General features: G+C 34.8%; 2 protein-coding genes across 2 annotated transcripts in view; both read left to right on the forward strand.

The window, feature by feature from the left end:
- LOC142337224 (uncharacterized) overlaps positions 1-22,637 on the forward strand; it is a 644,691-nt gene that overhangs the window by 471,809 nt on the left and 150,245 nt on the right. The gene's annotated exons all lie outside the window — the stretch shown is intronic.
- LOC142347833 (uncharacterized) lies at positions 18,422-20,241 on the forward strand. The gene is made up of 2 exons (XM_075398961.1): positions 18,422-18,742; positions 19,672-20,241. Exons 1-2 carry the CDS (start codon positions 18,555-18,557, stop codon positions 20,141-20,143), a joined length of 660 nt encoding a protein of 219 aa, XP_075255076.1. The 5' UTR covers positions 18,422-18,554; the 3' UTR covers positions 20,144-20,241.

Raw genomic sequence — 22,637 nt, forward strand, 5'->3', positions numbered from 1 at the left:
GAATGCACGATAGTCTGGACATAGGCAAATTTGAAAGCATTACAGTCTGGACATATGCAACTTCGAAACATAACGACGTAGAGGTTAACCCCAAAAATTCCGACTTAGTAAAAATCGTGCGAAAAATATATACATGAAATGAACGAAATTAGGAGACAAGCTTTGTATATTATTTTTCGAAAAAGTGTAACGCCATTTTGCAAAACTGGGATACTTCAAAATTGTAAAATAGGTGAAAAGTCTTGTAGCACGTTTCCGCTCATTATAGGTATCAATTTTTTTCGCAAAAAGTTTATCTCTAATTCGCAATTGAGCCTAATTAAAGGCGCGCTTTTGAGCATGCAAAAGTCATTTAAAGCATTTTTAATTGAGCATACAAAAGTGATTTGAAGATTTTAAAGTGACTTAAAGATAGAATTAATGACGCGACAAACTATATTTGTTTAGACTTTTGCTTTTTGTTGTTTTTTAGTGGAAGTCACTTCAAATGTGATATACACCCTTTTCATTTCCAGTACTATTGCAGCAGATACACCACCAGGACTGAGTTTTTAAGACATCCCAAAGAAAACGATAACTCATCGGCAAAAAAAACTATTTAATCCTTTTATTGCAGTTTTAATACCTGAGTATCATATAAAACTGCCGTTGTAATGTTTGTGTTGAACTGTTAATGTTTATATACTGCCATTCAAAAAAACAATTGCAAATATATGTCTCTGAATTCAATATTTATGAGCTTAATTTATAGAGAAAGAGCAGAATGGAGGAGTTTTTCAGAATAAATTCTGAGACATAAGTAAACCTGTATATATACGCAAAAAATTCAAAAGACACCAATAAACCTGTAAATAGACTCAATAAATTTATAGACCCCTGTAAACCTATAAAAATATGTAAAAAGCGTTTGAGCAATGGAGGGATTTTTCAGAAAAAAATACTGTACATCCAAAACAGACGCAGAATTGAGGGCTTCATTTCAGACGCAGAATTAAAATGCTAGACACCTGCAAAATCTGCAAATAGACGCAAAAATTTTCAACAAACTCAATTTAACTCTTCTTTTGCGGAATTCAAATGCAAATCACTCATTAAATCAATTCTAGCCACAGAAAAGAGTATTCAATTCACAGGTGACTTTTTACCAATATTTCCGTCTGTCCTTTCTTTTCTTGTTATGGATAAATGAGAGGAGTTAATACAGGAAAAACCATTGTTTTATAGAAATGAACAATTTTCTTGAATGCTACGTTTTTTTATGAAAAAGCCCAATCAACCAAAGAACATAAAAAAAGAAAAATTTGAAACTGTGGGATTATTCAGAAATTAAATTCTTTGTAAAGATTTCCGAAAAAGCCCTAAAATAGCTTTGAGTGATACAAATTCCATTTCCCGACCTACAACACATCATAAATACCCAATAAAAACATTGTGATAAACTTGAGCCCTATATAGTATATTATTAAGCTGTAAAACACTTTTAATCGCTTAATTGCTATCAAATATTAAACGCGCATTAAATTAGGCTCAATTGCTGATTATAGATAAAATCAGTGTGAAAATTACTTTCATTCAATGCAAATAGAGTTACATTGCGTGCAAAAAAGAGGTACTTAAATCGAGCATATTCGTGATACGTAGCGATCAAAAAGTTTTCGGTCTGACCCCCTTAACTTTTCGTCCTTGAAAAGGTAAATTCAGTTAAACTTGGAGGGCGCTATGGGGCTGATCAGCTGTGTTAGAACCTTCACCATCTCCATCTCCCAATTTGCCAATGTTGTAATCACCCCCTCCCCTCTAATGCTAGAATCCCTGAGCCCCATTTGGTTACTACCGCATTCAACCTTTCACCGGCCGTTTGAGAACAATTCGCTAGACGACACTTGGTTATGTTTGGAAATTTGATGATTTTTTGCTGCTCTGCCTTTTCTGTTGTCCATCTATCTATTTGATTTTTTTTGTATTTTCGTTGACCTTTTGAACGAACTAGGATTGCAACCAATAAATTTGTATCATCAATGAGCAACAATTATGTGTTCAAATATTCTCTGATAAAACCTACCTACCTTAAACTCTTCAAAGTGAACTGTTTTTTTACAGAAAATTTTCTACTCTTTTCTATATGATACCAATCGATACCCCATTTTATTGCTTTTGATTGCCGAGTTTCCAGATTTTGTTCACATATATGTGCAAATTCCTCTGAAACTGTAATCTTTTGCATGTTCATACAGTATTTCTACTCTTGCCTTTCCAGCTTGGTTTCCCTGCTCTCATAGTTTAGCATTTTACATTTGAAATTTTTTTTTTCGTAAGATTGAATAAAAGAAAGTTAAGAAAGGGAGTTAAAATTTTTCGTGGAGCTTTTGAAATGGTTTATCCGTTTTTTTTCGTTGATGAATTTCATAGTGGCGCTACTGGTCTACAGGAAAAAATTTTGTTTTGAATTTAGTACAGCAGCATTGTTTATTTCGTACAAAATTAAACAAAACTTTCCTATTCTTTTCTGAATAAAAGACTTTGGCTTCTTATTCTGATTTGTGATTATAAGTGCTTTTTCCATAAAAATTTTGCCGAAAATGCAGAAACAAACACAGAGCAGAAAATGTTCTCTGTAAAATCGCACATACCAATTGAGTTTACAGTTTTCGCAATTTTGATGGAAATGTACAGCAGTTTTTGGAGTTTCAGGGTCTATATTTTCACAGACCGCAATCAAATTAAGGAGAATCATCGTTTGAAAAATTACATCAATACATTTTTAAATTGAAAATTGTTTTCACTAGGAAAAAAACTGGACAACCTGGCCCCAATTTAAAGAAAATCAGATTACTGACTATTGCGCACATATAATCAAGGAAAATATTTAAAATAAAAACAATGTATTCTGTCAAATACTTAAAAGAATGAACTTAAAATAATTTAACAAAATCAAACATTCGAAATGAAGAAACCGTCTCAGGATACGGGAGCTAAAAATGTGGGTCTGCGACCAAACTCACGCGTTTCGTTCAGTCTATCGCATAAAAGATCACAGAAAAATACAAATATCTAACTCTTGCAAAATTTTGTCGGAAGATTTGTCTTTCGTTACTATACATTTTATTTGATAAAGTGCGATCCCCTTGACCTCATTCAATGCCTGTTCAATGTTCCTATATTTTTAACTAATATATATGGGAAAAGTATTAAATAACTTAAAAATTTCCGTAGAGTTTTGTGGAATAATAATTTGTCATTGCAATGTTTTCAATCAATCAGAAAAATAGTATCTCAAATTGGAGGCGAATATCTATGATTTTTATCTTTTTCTTTAGACGTAAAAAAAAACTGAGATTTAATTCTAGCCACCATTTATAAAATTTTATTCTCAGAAATTGACTTTTCAGAAAATTCACAATAATATTTCCAAACAAATATTCTAGCAGTTATTCATTGAAGTCCTTCTCTTGCAAAATAATTTGCTAAGTAAAGCCAAAATTTTTGGAAACCCGTTTTTATTGCGTAATTTCGTAAATTTTACATAGAAAGCGACTTAAAAATTTGAAAATTTGCTGCCCTCTGCTAAGCTAAATTTCACAGCTCCTTTATTTCTTGAAAAATCTGAAAAAATATTTGACATGCGAGTGACTTCTTTGAAAAACGAAAAATAAATGCATATTGGAGTAATATCTTTATTGACTAAGTCAGTCGAAACAGATTCGATTGTTAACTGCATCTCACTTTTCTCTACAAATTTGTCAAAGTTTTTCAACAAACTGTAAAAGCTGATTTCAAAATTTCACATCACTCTCTCATTCGATAACATAAACATTGATCAATGCCGTTAGTTTCGCCCTCGTTGATTAAACGTTTAGCCTTCCCTGACATCTAAGTTATAAAAAACTAAAGCAATTCTTGTCCATTATTCAAAAAAAGAGCAAAACCCAAAAAAAGTTGTTGCAAAGTTCTGGCGTGGAAGAGTTTAAAATTTTCTAGATAGTGCATTTTAAAGTCTTGGTAGTTATGATCTCTTTGAACAGTGGTCATGTTAGATCCTCTTTAGAAGGAACTTTACGGCCCATAATGATGTCACATTTTCTATTGGGCAAACGCATAAAGAACTCCACTGCCAAATTATAGTTGAAACATCGAAATTTTTCTGCAGATAAAAATCCCAGTTTAAACGCAGTTATTTTTTATCTCTGCCGTTCTCTGTATTGTTTATTGCATTCCAGTTTTAAACTTACCTTCGGCCATTTGAATGTCGGCATCCTTCTCGTGACTTCATCAATTTTTAGTAGACGAAAATATGTTATGCTAACATTTGTCCTTTCCGCAAAAAAAACTTTATATTGAAAAGGTGAGAGCTTTTTCGGATTTTTTAAGAACAAAGGACATAATTTTTTGACGAATTGGTTTATAGTAACAAAATTGAACACTTTTATACATGAAAACGGAAAACAATAGTAAAAATGAGATAATCTGATTTAACTTTTAAAATAATGGATAACTGAAGCCGAGTTCATTTTCACTAGAAGCTCATTACTAAATTCAGTTTTTTGCTGTTGGCATTGATTATTAAGCAAAACAAGGAGGCACTTGATGTTTCGCACAAGATGTTTCGATCCCGCCTATCCACATTTTGGCTTCATTGACTACCAAATGAGGACAAAAGAAAGCTTTTAAAAATTCAAATATTGTTCAAAATTAAATGGCCTATGAATAACAAAATGCTTCCAACTCGAATCACTTAGGAAGTTTAATAATGCCACTTTATTGGGCCGATGAGAACTGCCGTTAACAAAAATCAAAGACTACGTGACCCGACAAACAAAAATCAAAAAACCAGAACAAAAACTTACATTTAAAATTCAAGTTCTACCTTCATTTTTATGAAATTACTTACACACAAAGTCAAAAAAGATTCAAATAAAAGTTAAACCATGCAAATAATCTGTACATCACTAAAAGAACATGGAACCAGTCCCTAATGAGACTTTGTAACAAGTAGACAAAAAGAACAAAAAGGGGCAAAGTTAAGAAAACGTTTTTGGTAACAAATATGTTTAAATATTGAAAACCATTATATATTGATTCATACCTCAAGCCATACAGACATTGAGAACTACCTTTATCCAGAAAGTATCGTACGTCTATAAAACTAAGCTACAAAATCAGACGAACAAAAAGCCACAAAATTTTGCAAGAAAACGGTGTTGAAGCCGTTAAAACTGTAATCTGTTCCGTTAAAAAATAGAATAAATAATGATTTAAGAACTTACTTAGAATTCCAACAATGAGATATTTGACCTCTGAATAATGAGACAATAAAAATAACAAAAAGCTGGAAAAGGTAAGAAAAACATTCCTTTTTCCGAAAACAATTTATTTCAAAGGCATTAAAATAATACCTATCAACTGAAATCGTAAAATAGGTTTCAAAAAAGAAGCAATTGTGGTCGGTCATTGTTCAGTAAATAGTCGAAAATAATTTTATTTAAAAAAATCAGAAAATGATTTAAATTTCTGCGTAAAACCGGAATCGAAGCCGTTAGAACAGTAATCAATGCACTAAAAACCTCAGATATGTTCAATCCTGCTTTTTTTGACACCAACACTTTGATATGCGACCTTTGTTTTTTTTTTAAAAATAGGTAACAAGGAGACAAAAAAGAACAGCAGAATGGAAACTTAAAAAAGGCTTCTACATAATTCTTAAAAGCATTTGGTTTTTACTATCTGCGTTGACATGAATACATATCTGACATAATTGTTCAACGAAACTAGGAGACAACGAGCTAAACTGAGATTTCAACATGAGTCAAAATTTCAGATGGTATTTCAAGATGTTTTTTGCGTAGCTTTAGGGATTTCCTAGACGTAGAAAACGCCTTTTGTGTTTGGTTGTTTAACAAATTGAACTTACTAGATTATACATAGATTTCCAATCTCAGAGGATGAAATAAACAAACAAACATCAAGTAGTATTTTTGCTATTAAATCTCTGTTCACAGTTTTCGTTCCAGTTTTGTTTAGGAGATTAATAAAACATTTGTCGACAAAGCTAAACCAAGATATTTTGAGGAAATTTTGGAGTTTTTTTTAATGACACTTAAAAATTTTTGGAATAAGCCACAACGAAAAACAACTTTCCACTAACTAATAATTGGAGGTTTCACTAAATTTCAACAACCAGCTGCAGCACTAATAAAAAAACCGAAAGGTTGAAAACTTCTATTCATCGTTGGGGGTCAACATAGTGCAGTTAAAATCAACTACCAGAACCTGAGATTTCGAATGTGGCTGCTGATAGTATTCTGCTCGCTAGTAAAAAAAAGTTGTTGTAGTAGTATAACCCACTAGAGGGTTTCACACTCTAAAACAGGTGCAAGTAATTTTACCTAAAAATTCAGGCAATTTTACTTTAGCTGTGCATGTGTTTTGGCATTCCTGCACACTACCTCCACGTACCTACAAATCCAGGTAATTTTACTTGAAATTTGCATGTAGTCCCCTGCACAATTTACCTGCAATTTACCTGAACAGTCCAAATTTATCTTAAAATTGCAGATAATTTACCCTTACAGTGAAAGGACTGTAAAGGAAACTAACCTTTAAAATTTAGTAGATATTGCAGGTAAAGTTACCTAAAATTTGGACTGTTCAGGTAACCTGAAGGTAAATTGTACAGGGGACTACAAGCACATTTCACGTAAAATTAGTTATGATAACAAATCTAATGAAATGTATGTGACACTTGGTGCGTTATTCTACAATATCATTACATTCAGAAGCACCCAAGGAAGCCGTTCACATGAATAAGTTTTTTCATAGACGTTTCTATTCTATCTTGGCTCCGGAAATTACGTTTCACTTAAAAATTAAATTCTGACGCAACATTAACGTTGTTTTCCGTAACACACAAAACGTGTCAATTATCTCGGCGTTTTAAATTTGTTCAAGTTTGACATCTCGGGATTCTTCAAGTAAATATCGCAGACCAAATTAGCAAAAATTGAATACATGAAAAAACTCTTAGCATTATGTCTGTTTTAGGATTGCTGTATGCTCTAGTTTTATTTGAGCAATGTATCGGCTGCTTTCCTATCAAAGACAAGGAAAATTCTATACCGCCCAATTTATGTTTTTGCAATTAATTTTTGTGACATGTATTATCCGTTCAACTGTAGATTACCCTTGCTTTACTTAAAATTCATTTATCGCTCAGCTTTGCTGTTCAACGAAATAGTTTTGCTAGAATACAAACAAATTCAAATTGAAAAATCAGTTCTTTGCTGAATTTTGTTAACAACTCCTGGATTTAGGATTTCCTGATCCATAGTATTGTAGCCCTATGACTTGGCTATAATTATGCAAAACTCTGATCTGCTATAGTTGTTAAAAAGATCGTACAAGTTTCAAATCCAACAACAATGTCAATTTTCTAAAATAAATGTTATCAAGTCTCTCTGCTGTTTTCACTAATACCAATTTCGAACTAGAATAGGCTTCGCTAAAGCTAGTAGTAGCAACTGACTATGAGCTTCGCGCAAAGTTTCTCTCTCTTAGGAACTTTTTTCCTCAGAAGGAAAGACTGAGAAATTCAAAGTCAATTGATCTTTTAAATGTCAAAATTGAACCTGTACAATCACAAAGATGATCTACAAAAACAAGAAACAATAACCATTAATTAAACACTCGAGAAATTGTGCTTCATTACGTACTGTATGCCAGTTTAGTAAGACAAAATATACGGGTTTCAACATTTTTTGGTAGTTTTCCATGCTCCCTTTATGCTGCAATTCACTGCAATTCACGTTCATTTACATGTCAAAAACTGCATCTCCGGTTGGTTATAGATAACAATGTCTACGGAATAAGAACAGTCATCCACAAAGTAACATTATCGGAGTAAATTTGATGTCATGGGATGTATGGTAACCATGTTCAAGTTTTGCCGAATATTCTCTTTCAGTAAAAAGTTGATTGGCAAGGTAACCGCAAAGAATCTGATACAACATTGTTAATTAGTAAAACCTTTTTGCTGATGTTAGTACACTCCGAATTTGAGTTTCCCTAGATGTATGATAAGCACGTACTTTTAATAGTTAGTAAATGCAAATGTTGACAAAAGTTAACAAATCAGTTTGGCTTCGACAGATTGCAGCAGTAAATTTTACATAGAAAACGATTTAAAGTTTTAACGATTTGCTTCCCCCTGCTAAGCTAAATTTCACAGATCCTTTATTTCTTAAAAAATCTTTCAGAAGCTAGGATATGTGCACAACCAATTTTTATCAAATTGATGCAATTTAATTGTTGTTGAACTTGCAAACGTAATACAATAAATAATATGACATGTAGATAACAGAAAAAATATTTACATAAATTTGTTGCACACATGTTTGACCAGTATGTCAGTTCATTTAATCAAACTCTTCCTGAAAAAATATTTGACATGCTAGTGACTTCTTTGAAAAACGAAAAAAAAAGCATATTGGAAGGATAACTTTTTTGACTAATTCAGCCGAAACAGATTCCATTGTTAACTGCATCTCAATTTTCTCTACAAGTTTGTCAAACAATTTCAACAAACTGTAAAATCTGATTTCAAAATGTCACATCGCTCTCTCATTCGATAACATAAACATCGATCAATGCCGTTAGTTTCGCCCTCGTGGATTAGACGTTTAGCCTTCCCTGACACTTTTTTATATTTTGTCATGAAGTTATAAAAAACTAAATCAATTCTTGTCCAGTATCCAAAAAAAGAGCAAAAAAAGTTGTTGGAAAGTTCTGGCGTGGAAGAGCTAAAAACTTTCTAGATAGTGTATATTAACGTATCGGTAATTATGATTCCTTTGAACAGTGGTCATGTTAGATCCTCTTCAGAAGCAACTATGCGGCCCATAAGATGTCTATTGTAACATTTTCTATTGGGCAAACGCATAGAGAAATCAACTGCCAACTCTGAAAAAATTTGATCCATGAACTAAAAACAGTTTAGTTGTCTAATTATTATAGTTGAAACATTGGAATTTTTCTGCAAATAAAAATTCCAGTTGAAACGCAGTCATTTTTTATCTGCCAGTGTCTGTATTTTTTTTGTATTCCAGTTTTAAACATACCTTCAGTCATTTGAACATCGGCATCTTTTTTGTGATTTCATCAATTTTCAGTAGTCGAAAATATGTTAGGCTAACATTAGTCTTTTCCACAAAAAAGACTATTAATTGAAGAAGTGAGAGCTCTTTCGGGGTTTTTAAGAACAAATAAGGGATAACTGATATCAAGTTCATTTTAACGAGAAGCTACTTACTACATTCAGTTTCTTGCTGTCGACATTGATTATTAAGCAAAACAAGGAGACACTTGATGTTTCGCCCAAGATGTTTCGATACCGCTTATCCATGTTTTTTGGTTCATTGACTACCATATGAGGACAAAAGAAATGTACTAAAAATTAAAATATTGTTCAAAATAAATGGCCTATGAATAACAAAATGCCCCCAACTCGAATCACTTAGGAAGTTTAATAAATCCACTTTATTGGGCCGATGAGAACTGCCGTTTTTAAGAGTACGTGACAAGACAAATAGAAACTCAAAAAACAAGAACAAAAACTTACATCCGAAACTCATTTTTAAAAAACTTCTTACACACAAAAACAAAATAGATTCAAATAAAACATAAACCGAGCAAATTAATCTGTACATCACTAAAAAAACATGGAACCAGTACCTAATGAGACCTTGTAACAAGTAGACAAAAAGAACAAAAATGGACAAAAGAACAAAAGTTAAAAAAACTTTTTTGATAACAAATAGGTTTAATTATTGAAAACCATTAAATATTGATTCATATCTCAAGCCATACAGACTTTCAGAACTGCCATTATCCAGAAGGTATCGTACGTCTAAAAAATTAAGCAAAAAAGTCAGACGAACAAAAAATCAACAAATTTTGCAAAAAACGGTGTTGAAGCCGTTAAAACTATAATCTATTCCGTTAAAAAAATATAATAATTAACGATTTATGAACTTACTTAGAATTCCAACAATGAGATATTTGACCTCTGAATAATGAGACAATAAAAATAACAAAAAATTGAAAAGGTAAGAAAAACTTTAGTTTTTCCGAAAACAATTTACTTCAAAGGCATTAAAGTAATAGCTATCAACTGAAATCGTTGAATAGGTTCAAAGGTTCTTTCCGTCAAAGAATGAAGCAATTGTGATCAGTCATTGTTCAGTAAATAGTCGAAAATTTTTTTATTTAAAAAAAAATCAAAATAATTTAAAATTTTGCGGAAAACCGTCATCGAAGCAGTTAGAACAGTAATCAATGCACTATAAACCTCAGATATGTTCAATACTGCTGTTTTTGACACCAATACTTTGATAAGCTACCTTTATTTTTTGAAAAAAATAGGTAACAAATAGATAAAAAAGAACAGCAGAGTGGAAACTTAAAAAAAATACTTCTACATAAATCTTAAAAGCATTTGGTTTTTACTATCTGCGTTAATATGAACACATATCTGACATAATTGTTCAATGAAACTAAGAGACAACAAGCTAACTGAGATTTCAACATTAGTCAAAATTTCAGATGGTATTTCAAGATATTTTTTGCGTAGCTTTAGGGATTTCTTAGACGTTGAAAACGCCTTTTTTGTTTTGTTGTTTAGGAAATTGAACCTACTAGATTACACATAGATTTCGAAATTCAGAGGATGAAATAAACAAAAAACATCAAATAAAATTTTTTCTTTTAAACCTCTGTTCACACTTTTTTTCCTGTTTTTTTTAGGAGATTAATAAAACATTTGTCGACAAAGTTCAACCAAGATTTTTTGAGGAAATTATGGAGTTTTTTTAATGACACGTAAAAATTTTTGGAATAAACCACAACAAAAAACAACTTTCCACAAACTAATAATTGGAGGTTTCCCTAAATTTTAACAACCAGCTTCACCGTTAATAAAAAAAATCCGAAAGGTTGAAAAATTCTATTCATCGTTTAGGGTCAACCTAGTGCTTGTTAAAACCAACTACCAGAAAATGAGATCTCAAATGTGGCTGCTGATAATATTCTGCCACGTAAGTAAAAAAAAGTTGTTGTAGTAGCATAAACCACTAGAGGGCTTTCACACTCTAAAACACGTGCAAGTAATTTTACCTAAAATCTCAGGCAAATTTAACTATGCTGTACATGTGTCTTGGCATTCCTGCACACTACCTGCACGTACCTGCAACTGCAGGTAACTTTACCTGAAATGTGCTTGTAGTCCCCCTGCACATTTACCTGCAATTTACCTGAAAAGTCCAAAATTATCTTAAAATTGCAGGTAATTTACCCTTACAGTGAAATGACTGTAAAGGAAACTAACCTTAAAAATTTAGTGGATTTTGCAGGTAAAATTACCTAAAATTTGGACTGTTCGGGTAACCTGAAGGTAAAATGTACAGGGGACTACAAGCACATTTCAGGTAAAATTAGTTATGATCACAAATCTAATGAAATGTATGTGACACTTGGTGCGATATTCTACAATATCATTACATTCAGAAGCAACCAAGGAAGCCGTTCACATGAATAAGTTTTTTCATAGCCATTTCAATTCTATCTTGGCTCCGCAAATTAAGTTTCACTTAAAAGACAAATTCTTACACAACATTAACGTTGTTTTCCGTAACACAAAAAACGTGTCAAATAACTCGGCGTTTTTAATTTGCTCAAGCTTGACTTCTCAGGTTTCTTCAACTAAATATCGCCAGACCAATTTAGCAAAATTTGAATACATGAAAAAACTCTTAGCTTGATGTCTGTCTTACTATTGCTGTATGCATTAGTTTTATTTGAGCAATGTAACGGCTGCTTTGCTATCAAAGACAAGAAAAACTTTATACCGCCCAAAATATGTTTTTGCAAATAATTTTTGTGAAATGTTTCATCCGTTGAACTGTAGATTACCCTTGAAGTACTTAATATTCATTTATCGCTCAACTTTGCTGTTCAACGAAAAAGTTTTACTCAGAATACAAACAAATTCAAATTGAAAAATCAGTTTTTTGCTGAGTTTTGTTGACAACTCAACCTATAAACCGAATTTGGGATTTTCTGTTCCATAGAATTGTAGCCCTATGACTTGGCTATAACTATGCAAAATTCACAGTTCCGATCTCCTATAGTTGTTAAAAAATCGTACAAGTTGCAAATCCAACAACAACGTCAATTTTCTAAAATAAATGTTAGGAAGTCTCTCCGTTGTTTTCGCTTACATCAATGTCGAACTAGAATAGTCTTAGCTATAGCTAGTAGTAGCAACTGACTATGAGCTTCGCACAAAGTTTCTCTCACTTAGAAAATGTTTTCCCTAGAAGGAAAGACTGAGAAATTCAAAGTCAATTGATCTTTCACATGTCAAAATTGAAATTGTACAATCACCAAGATGATCTACAAAAACAAGAAACAAAAACAATTAATTAACCACTCGAGAAACTGTATTTCAAAACGTACTGTATGCCAATTTAGTAAGACAAAGTATACAGGTTTCAACATTTTTTTGTTAGTTTTCCATGCTCCCTTCATTTTTCAATTCACTGCAAATCACGTTAAATTAAATGTCAAAAACCGCATCTCCGGTTGGTTATAGATAAATATGTCAACGGAATTAGAACAGTCTTCCACAAAGTCACAATATCAGTGTAAATTTGATGTCATGGGAAGTATGGTAACCATGTTCAAGTTTTGCCGAATATTCTCTTTCAGTAAAAGGTTGATTGGCAAGGTAATCGCAAAGAATGTGATACAACATTGTTAATTAGTAAAACTGTTTTGCTGATGTTAGTGCACTCCGAATTTGAGTTTCCCTAGATGTATGATACGCACGTACTCATAATAATTACTAAATGCAAATGTTGACAATCTTAGCAAATCAATTTGGCTTCGACAGATTGTAGCAGTAAATTTTGCTTGTCATGCTGTTCTAATTTCACTGTTTTGTTTGGCTTGATTTGAGTTGTTTAAAAGCTAAATTTGGCCCAAAAATTGCCGGCCCTATTTTCCGAAAAAGCATTTTTTTGTTATTAAAGGAACGAGCTTCACTACTGGTCTCTTATTTACACAGTCATTTTGTCGTTTATTCAAATTATCGCTGACCAAACTACACCGTCAGTCCCACCGATGGCCTCCGTCACTCGAACCAAAATGTAAAATCCTCGCTTGTCGATGATCGACACATTCATTAGCGCAAGGTAGAGCTGGCTGGAGTCGACATTTTTGCAAACAATGCCGGCCCAACAATAAAATCGCAGTCGAAAGAACAACCTCAGTGACTGATCTGTTTTCCAACACTACATACATTGCTCTATTGCAATTTTTGAGCAAACGTTCACATACTCCTCTAAATTGAAGTTCTTTGAGTGAATTCAACTTCCATTCACGTCCAATATGATGATTTTTGAACATCTTTCTAATCCATGCCGGGTTCTTATCAATGATTGTACTCGGTTTGCCCCCTTCGTGCAAAAAAAACGAATAATTGCATTGAGACAAATCTCTGTGTCCAACTTGAGTATCACTTCAATAAACACCGCTCTCATATTTGGACAAGTGAACAGCCAACTCCATTGCTTTTCGTTCCCTCGCCCAATCTTTACTGTGAAAAGACTAAAAGAATAAACTCCAGCGCTTGCAAAATCTGTTGAAGCATGTAACCGTTTATGATAAACAGGTTTACCATTTCTGATAAACCTGCCTTTACTAGTCGTATCATTTTTGCTCTGCCTTTTACGTATTGTACACACTAGTTCATTATTCATCGCAGGGCGTTTCGTATACCTAGGATCCACATTTTCTGCTGAGCAACAGTTCTCGCAATCTCAGTGCCTTTTTAATGATTTTACTTGTTTTCATTTCGCAAAAGGAATTCAATTGCATGTTGATAGGAACATTGAATGCTTTGCATGGGAATCTAGTTTTTTATTACTTATTCTGCTTATGGATTGAGAAAGTCTTTCATACAAGAAGGGTGCAAACTGTAGAATTTTCCTTGTTTTTATTTTTCTCTTCAATGTCAAGAGATCTCTTTTCTTCAGCAAATTGTTCTCGCTGTTTTAACTTGAAGTTGGTTCTTTTCTTCTTTGACTGTTTTCAATGCTGAGTACATTTGCTGGTTTGTGTTTTTTTCAATGCACGCTCTACGTGTGCCACTGTTTTCATTAGTCTGTTAAAGTTGCTGAATTTTTCCTATCGAATAAAAGCTTTCTTTTCTTCAAATTTTAACATGAAACTTGAAAACTGATGCGGGTTTGTTCTCTTCAACTGAGGCATTGATTATGATCACTTCCTCTGGCCAAACACTTACTCGTCGCATCAGTTAGGCCGGCCTAATTAGCCACTCACTTCTCCTGATTTCTTCAATGTTGATTGCTCTGGTGCCAACGTGCGCTGGGTTGTTGATACCACTAAAATGAGTCCAATGAGAAACATCAGTCGTATGCAGTATCTCACCTATTCCATTGGCCAAAAACACTTGTTGTTTACGATGGGAACTGTATATCCACTGCAATAATTATAGTTGAGTCTGACCAAAAACTGCAATTATTTATCTTCATGTCGTTTTTGTTGACTATTGGTTTTTTGAACCTCATTTCCATGACTACTATCTATAGCTCTAAACGCTGTGATGAAAAGTGTCTCAGCAGAGCCGCATGGTTGAGAACGAAGAAGAGCCACTCCACACATGGTGCATTCATATGGGTCAGCAAACCCATGTAGATCGCTTTTCTTCCACGTTGTTATGAAATATCTTCTATCGATGCTTGTTTCCGCTACTGATAGAATTTTTTTTTCATCTAAAGTATTCTGCTTGTTTGCCAAAATCCATTGCGCTGTTCCAATGTTGTTCATTCTTAGTCCAGATTACTTTCAGAAGTCTTCTAATGTGAAAACTGAACTGAGCTAACAATCCGATCGGTCCGAATACTAAAGATACTAGTGACAGAATCCTCCTCTGAATTAGAGGTGTTTCAACTTCCCTGCTAGTGTCTTTGCACACTGAAAATCTATCATCAATAACAGTTCATTGTAGTCCAAACAAATAGTCCATTTTAGTTACAACTATTCTATGGCACCGTAATTGACCAATCATTTCCTTTCAATCTTTAGGTGTTTAGATTTTGTATCAACAAAAAGTTTTATTATGGCTCAAGAGTTTGTATAGTGCCCGTTTTCTGTCATGTCGCTAAACACTAACCAGGCGGAGGTCTGCCTTAATGACTACACTCATACAGAATAAAGTCGGCCATAATCAAACCCATCCAGACGATAGTCAGCCATGATCACACTTTAGATAGTTTTTCCTACGTGCTCATTTTTTACTTGTTTTTGTTTTTGACATAATCAGACTCATCCCGACAGTAACCAGCCATGACCAGACTACAGCTCGTGTTTAGTATTTGTGTTCGTTTTTTTCGTAGTTTTTAAAAATCGGCTCGTTTCTACCGCGGTTTAAAATTTCCAGTTGTTTGTAACTTTTTTCAGTGTGCATGGTTTTCGAAAACTTCAGCTATTTTTTTAATTTTAAAAATAAAGCTTGCTAATGATTAGAATTTAGATCGTTTCTGATCTCAATTTATCTCGGAAATTATCATAGTGTAGCTCTTTAATGATCAGAAAATAACTCGTTAATTATCAGAATTTAGCTTGTTAATGATCACAATTTAGCTCGTTAATGATCAGAATTTAGTTCGTTAATGATCAGAAGTTTGGCTCGTTAATGATCGGAACTTAGGCAGACTTTGACTAGGAAGCTCGTTCATGCAGGCAGACTTTAATATGGTGCTCGTCCATGTAATTATAAACGCACTTCAAACCCCCCGTGCGGTTTTAATTGTCTGATCATTATCGCACACCCCGACCAGGGACATAAGAACTTCAGTGTATATCTTTGATTTTTTATTTTTCCAGTTAACTCGTTTTTTTGATAACAATTCTACTAGTTTTGACTGGCTGCTGTCTAATTCCGTTCTTTGTCAATAAGGTATGAACAGTTGCTCCCAAATCCGTGAAGGGGGTTGTCTTTGTAAGAAGTGGCGAAAAAGTAACTATTAACTTAACTGTTAAAGTTGCTGAATTTTTCCTATTGAATAACAGATTTCTTTTCTTCAACTTTTAACATGAAACTTGAAAACTGATGTTGGTATATTCTCTTCAACTGAGGCATTGATTATCATCACTTCCTCTGGCCAACCACTTACTCGTCGCTTCAGTAAGGCCGGCCTAGTTAGCCACTCACTTCTCATGATTTCTTCAATGTTGATTGCTCTGGTGCCAATGTGCGCTGGGTTGTTGATACCACTAAAATGAGTCCACTGAGAAACAACATTCGTATGCAATATCTCAGCTACTCGATTGGCCAAAAACGCTTGTTGTTTACGATGGGAACTGTATATCCACTGCAATAGTTATAGTTGAGTCTGATCAAAAACTGCAATTATTTATCATCATGTCGTTTTTGTTGACTATTGGTTTTTGAACCTCATTTCCATGACTACTACTTACAGTTCTAAACGTTGTGGTGAAAAACGTCTCATCGGAACCGCATGGTTGAGAACGAACAAGATCCACTGCACACATGGTGCATTCATATGCGTCAGCAAACCCATGAAGCTTGCTTTTCTTCCTCGTTGTTATGAAGTATCTTCTATCGATGCTTGTTTCCACTACTGATAGAATTTGTTTTTTCCATCTCAAGAATTTTGCTTCTTTGCCAGAATTCCAATGCGTTGTTCCAATGTTGTCCATTCTTAGTCCAGATGACTTTCAGAAGTCTTGCAATGTTAAAACTGAACTGAGCTAACAATCCCTTTGGTCCGAATACTAAAAATACTAGTGACAGAATCCTCCTCTGAGTTAGAGGTGTTTCAACTTCCCTGCTAGTCTCTTTGTACACAGAAAATCTATCGTCAATAACAGTTCATTGTAGTCCAAACAAATAGTCCATTGTAGTTACAAATATTCTATGGCACCGTAATTGACCAATCATTTCCTTTCAATCATTAGGTGTTTAGATTTCGTATCAACAAAAAATTTTATGATGGCTCCAGAGTTTGTATACTGCCCGTTTTCTGTCATACCGCTAAACACAAACCAGGCGGAGGTCTGTGTTAAGGACTACACTCATACAGACTAAAGTCTGCCATAATCAAACCCATCCAGACGATAGTCAGCCATGATCACAATTTAGCTCGTTTTTCCTACATGCTAATTTTATACTTGTTTTTGTTTTTGACATAATCAGACTCATCCCGACAGTAACCAGCCATGACCAGACTACAGCTCGTGTTTAGTATTTGTGTTCGTTTTTTTCCTAGTTTTTAAAAATCGGCTCGTTTCTACCGCGGTTTAAAATTTCCAGTTGTTTATAACTTTTTTCAGTGAGCATGGTTTTCGAAAACTTCAGCTATTTTTTTAATTTTCAAAATAAAGCTTGCTAATGATCAGAATTTAGATCGTTTCTGATCACAATTTATCTCGGAGGTGATCATAGTGTAGCTCATTAATTATCAGAATTTAGCTTGTTAATGATCACAATTTAGCTCGTTAATGATCAGAATTTAGTTTGTTAATGATCAGAATTTTGGCTCGTTAATGATCGGAATTAAGGCAGACTTTGACTAGGAAGCTCGTTCATGCAGGCAGACTTTAATATGGTGCTCGTCCATGTAATCAAAAACGCACTTCACACCCCCCGTGCGTTTTTAATTGTCTGATCATTAACGCACATCTCGACCAGGGACATAAGAACTTCAGTGTTTATCTTGGTCTTTTTATTTTTACAGGTTACTCGTATTTTTGATAACAGTTTTAATATTTTTGGCTGGCTGTTGTCTAATTCCGTTCTTTGTCAATAAGGTATGAGCGGTTGCTCCCAAATCCGTGAATGGGGTTCTATTTGTAAGAAGTGGCGAAAAAGTACCTATTAACTATGTTATAAAAAGTACTTATTCTAACTTATTTTCCATGAAAGCTATTTGTAATACATTTTTTGAAAAAAAATAGTAAAAACGCTAATATTAGCTCTTTTTACAAACAGAATCCTCCTCTCAGCCTTCCCGATTTTTGAGTACCCGTTCACCTATTGCTCCTGTTCTCTTGCTATTATAAAAGCCTTATTTACATAGTGTTGGTGGTTAATAATAATCCCCCAGGCGCCACCTTTACCATACTTCGCATCTTCAATTAATCTCAACGTCCAAAAGCAATTCAACACGTTTTTAGCTTAGCTGGTTTTGATTGTTTTTTAAGTACGTTGTAATATTTTGATTGCAGAGTGATGGCTTTTGTGCCAACTTAAGGATTGTGGCCGAATTCGAAGATAAGCTTTGTTTAAAGCCATTTGATACATTCTCAATTGTAATACAAAGCGCATACACATACTGAAGCAGTTTGTTTGTCATTATTTGAATGAATGTTTACTAGCTCAAAGATTTACGCGTTTCAAATGTGAACACTACTAAATATTGTCTTGTTAATTTTATTTTACACCGTTTTTTGGCTCAAGAATGTCGTCACATTATACAACTTCTACCTCACCAAGACCTGTGATAAACTTAGAAGTGCCCAATTTGAAGATAGGTCGACAATTTCCAGAAAACGCGACCTGTGTAACTTATGGCTTAACGGGACAGAAAGTAACCTCGAGGAAGAAGAAATTAGTGGAGCGGAAAGTCAGTTGGAGGGAGCAGAAAGGGTTGGTAAATAGACACATTGTAAGAGGGTTTCAGAAGCTGAGGTCCGTGACACTAGTCTGCTCTGATCAGACCCTCTTGGATATAGTATGGATAGGGTGTCGAAAGCAATTAGCCCGGGTATATTTTAAGTTGAAATCAGTGTTTAGTTTTGGTTGACCTTTTCTGTATGAGCACACATCCTATAACCTGGAATGTTGAACTAGTTTTTTGTCATCTTTATCAAGTTATTCTCATGCAACGAATAAATGACAGAGAGGAAGATGAAGAATGAACATTCTCTTTTGCATTGTTGAACCTCTAAATATTGCTACTTTAGATCAAAACTGAAAATTTCGAAACTCTGACAAATTCACAATCGTCTTTCTGGGGCATTTATTGACCACATAGAGTATAGCAGCTTACACACTAAAAAATGTGCAGGTAAAATTACCTAAAATTGCAGGTAAACTTACCTGAACTGTGCACGTGTTTTGGCGTTCCTGCACGCTACTTGCACGGTACCTGAACGTACCTGTAATTTCAGGTTAAATTACCTGAAAAATTCAGGCAGTCCTCCTGCACAAATTCCCTGCAATTTACCTGCACATGACAAAATTGAGGTAAATTTACCTCCACATGGCCTTACCTGCACAGTGTTCAGGTAAATTTACCTATACATTATTTAGTGCGTACGCGATTGTAGTTGCTGTGGGTAAAAATGGCCTCAATCTAACCCCCGGGCGTTACAAAATTTGTTGCGACAAAACATGAAAAAAAGGCTATCGTTAGTGACGATTCAAATTTCTTACAACTCTCAAAACGCTTCTTTACAACTCACAATAAAAGCAAAGACTAGTTTCGTTCTGAAATCCAATTTTCTACAAATGACTGCTCTTTTGGATTAAGGCAGCTTCAATAATTATTAATTAATTTTTTTATTCTGTCATAGAAAAATTTCCTCAGCGCCATCACCAGGAGGTTCCATCAGCGATAGAAGTATGGCCAACTCCACTTCTACAACAAGTGGTCCACTAAGAAGATACAACCTCAAACAGCAACACTCGACATCCACAACTCCTCGCAATCTGGCCACATCCACACTCAACAAACATTCACCACCATCACCTGTACCAGAAATCGACATTCCAAAACCAACTCAACAGATTTCGGACCCAAACTTGAAACCCATTTTTGTACCCATTTCCTGGTCTATGCCCTACAAACCACCACTCGCGGATCCGGGCGTAATTTCACTATACCCGAGGGACATTTTGCACTTCAGACAAGGCCCTGAGAAGACGTTGACAGAGATCAGGGCGAGTCAATCAGTATTGGTGGGAAGTTTAAAAAAGTCGATACTCTCCACAGCCCAACCACCCCCTGTGACCCCAGCATCAAGACAGATTACCAATATATCTTGAACTAGATGATTTAAATGATTTCACGTTAATAAAGAAGAAAGAATCAACGATTGATTGATTAATTGTAGATTAAGTGATTGAGTTCTTCTCTTTTCACAGCCTTCTTTCGGCCGTCTTCTTTTAGCTTTTGCGCGCTACACTTATAAACTGCACTGATTGACCCAAACGGGTGGCTCAAAATGCAGCCTGTACATAATCATTGAGATATTTAAAACTAAAAACTTAAAAATCTAAATATAAATACTGCAGGAACACTTCAACAATTGTCCTACAGATAGTTTAAAAAAGAATTGAAGAATTCTAAGGAAAGAAAACATCGCTCGCTGGTCTATATGATCTTTTTGAAAACCTCAACCACTAATAATGGTGAGCTTTTGACAATTCAATCAAATATGAAGGAATTTATTTTGTTCCGACCTGGCCCTACTGGGGGGATGCTGAACTGGTTTTTTGTACAGTAGCTTTGGACAATCTATATATTCATCGTGCAAAGTAGTGATTGGTATCATTGGAAATGACAAGTGCACAACATTTAATCAGTTAATAATCAGTTTTATCTGAGGTGTCATCGAGGTTTAATGTTTTGTGAACATTCAGCTGGTTATTGGTTTTATAATTTAAAATAGAGGAAGGTTGTTGAGCCGTTTGATACGACTATTTTGACTGAATTTTTGGCTAAATTCTTGACACTATTGCTCATTTTCATGAGAAAATTTGTAACAGCCCTACCCCATTATTATTCCTTAGGCAGTATAATGTTCCAGCTATTAATCTATTAATCTTATAGCGCCTTTCCGCTCAAGCTTTGTTTTACTTTCGTGCCACTGGACCATAGTGTATTTATTATTGATAACACAATTTGGCACGCAATTTATTTAGCTTTTGCGTGTTTCAAGAGCTAATTGAGAATTTGTTCCGTTGGCCATGTTCCTTCGCCCAAACGACACTTGATACTTTTCTGCTTACAATCCAGTTAGTTGAGCTTTTTCTTTCTTAACTCTACCCTTACATGAATATTGTGAAGGCCATCAATGAAAGATTGAAGCACAATATGGTCTCTGATTGCCTGCGTGTCTTGGGGATAAGCCTTATTAGCTAGAAGTTTGAGCTCAGCTAAAAATTCACTTACTTTTTCGGACTCGCCTTGAATACGTTTTGCAAGGGATGACCGAAAAAATTCAGGAGGTTCCTGATATTGGCGCAAAAATTGCTTTTTAAGCTCTGAATAATCATTTTTTGTTGCGTCATCTAATGACTGATAAAATTCGATAGCACTGCCTCGTAAGCGCAAGGGAAAAATAGTATGACGCTTATCAATGTAAACCTGTTGACCAGCGCTGTCGTGTTGCGGAGTTCCATCACTATTGAATGCTTTTTTTAGCCAATTTTGTAACGAACTCAAGATTTCGAATTGTGTTATATAGGCCTGAATATCACTTGTTCCGTTAAAAGGCTCCGGTAGAAGAAGTTTAGCTTCCAGAGCTGCGTCAGCCATTTGTTATTAATTACATGGAAATAAAAAAATGCTGCACAAAGTTCCAACCTTGCGATTGGACCGGCAAGTCAGATATGTGCAATAAGCTGCAGTTAACCAGCTCAAGATCTACTCCTTACCACCCGCAAGGAAATGCAAAAGTGGAACGCATAAATCGCACTTTGGAAGATGGGTTGGCAAAGTACTGCGCAGAACGGCATAAAGTTTGGTCTGTTCATCTTCAATCTTTCATGATGGCCTATCGTTCTGCAGTTCATGAGTCGACAGGTCAATCGCCTTTCCGATTAGTTTTTGGGAAAGAAATGCGCATGCCTGTTGATATGCTATATCCAACATTGCCCACTCCAATTGTTGGTCATCGGGATTATGTTTTTCAACGTTTAGTTGAATCTTCCACCATTTTCGAGTCCGTAATTCAGAAAAACGGATGGGAAATGCGCCGACAAAAAGCTTTCGAGAAATTGAAAACAAAGCTTGAGCGGAAAGGCGCTATAAGATTAATAGATTAATAGCTGGAACATTATACTGCCTAAGGAATAATAATGGGGTAGGGCTGTTACATCACCCCGCTTAGGAAGGACATGTCCTCATGTCCCACTATTCTGTCTCCGAACCCGATGAGGACGATGAGCTCGAAGAACGCGAGCGAGGCTTCCTTTTTATTTTCTTGTTTTGTGGATTATGATTTCCCCGAAGTAATTGAGAACGCAGGGAGCGGAATTCGTTTTGGAGACCTCTGAGGTGACGACAGGTCGTTGAACAGGACTCAGAGGCAGACATAGTGTCCGTATTCACCCCTGCATTGCGGACCTTAGAGGATTTTGGCTTTTTAGGTTGTTTTTTCTCCAGCGTAACAACCTTCGCGGAGAGCAGACGATTTGCCGTCCGAGAATCATCTAGCATTTGATTCAGCTCGGAAATGCGAGCTTTTAGTTTGTCGATCTCATTGGTAGCCTGGTAAAGGTCACGCTCGTGAGCCTCACGAGATCGACGAAGTCG

Source organism: Convolutriloba macropyga, chromosome 1 (assembly GCF_964194025.1).
Source record: "Convolutriloba macropyga chromosome 1, txConMacr16.3, whole genome shotgun sequence".
In the NCBI taxonomy this organism is placed as follows: Eukaryota; Metazoa; Xenacoelomorpha; order Acoela; family Convolutidae; genus Convolutriloba; species Convolutriloba macropyga.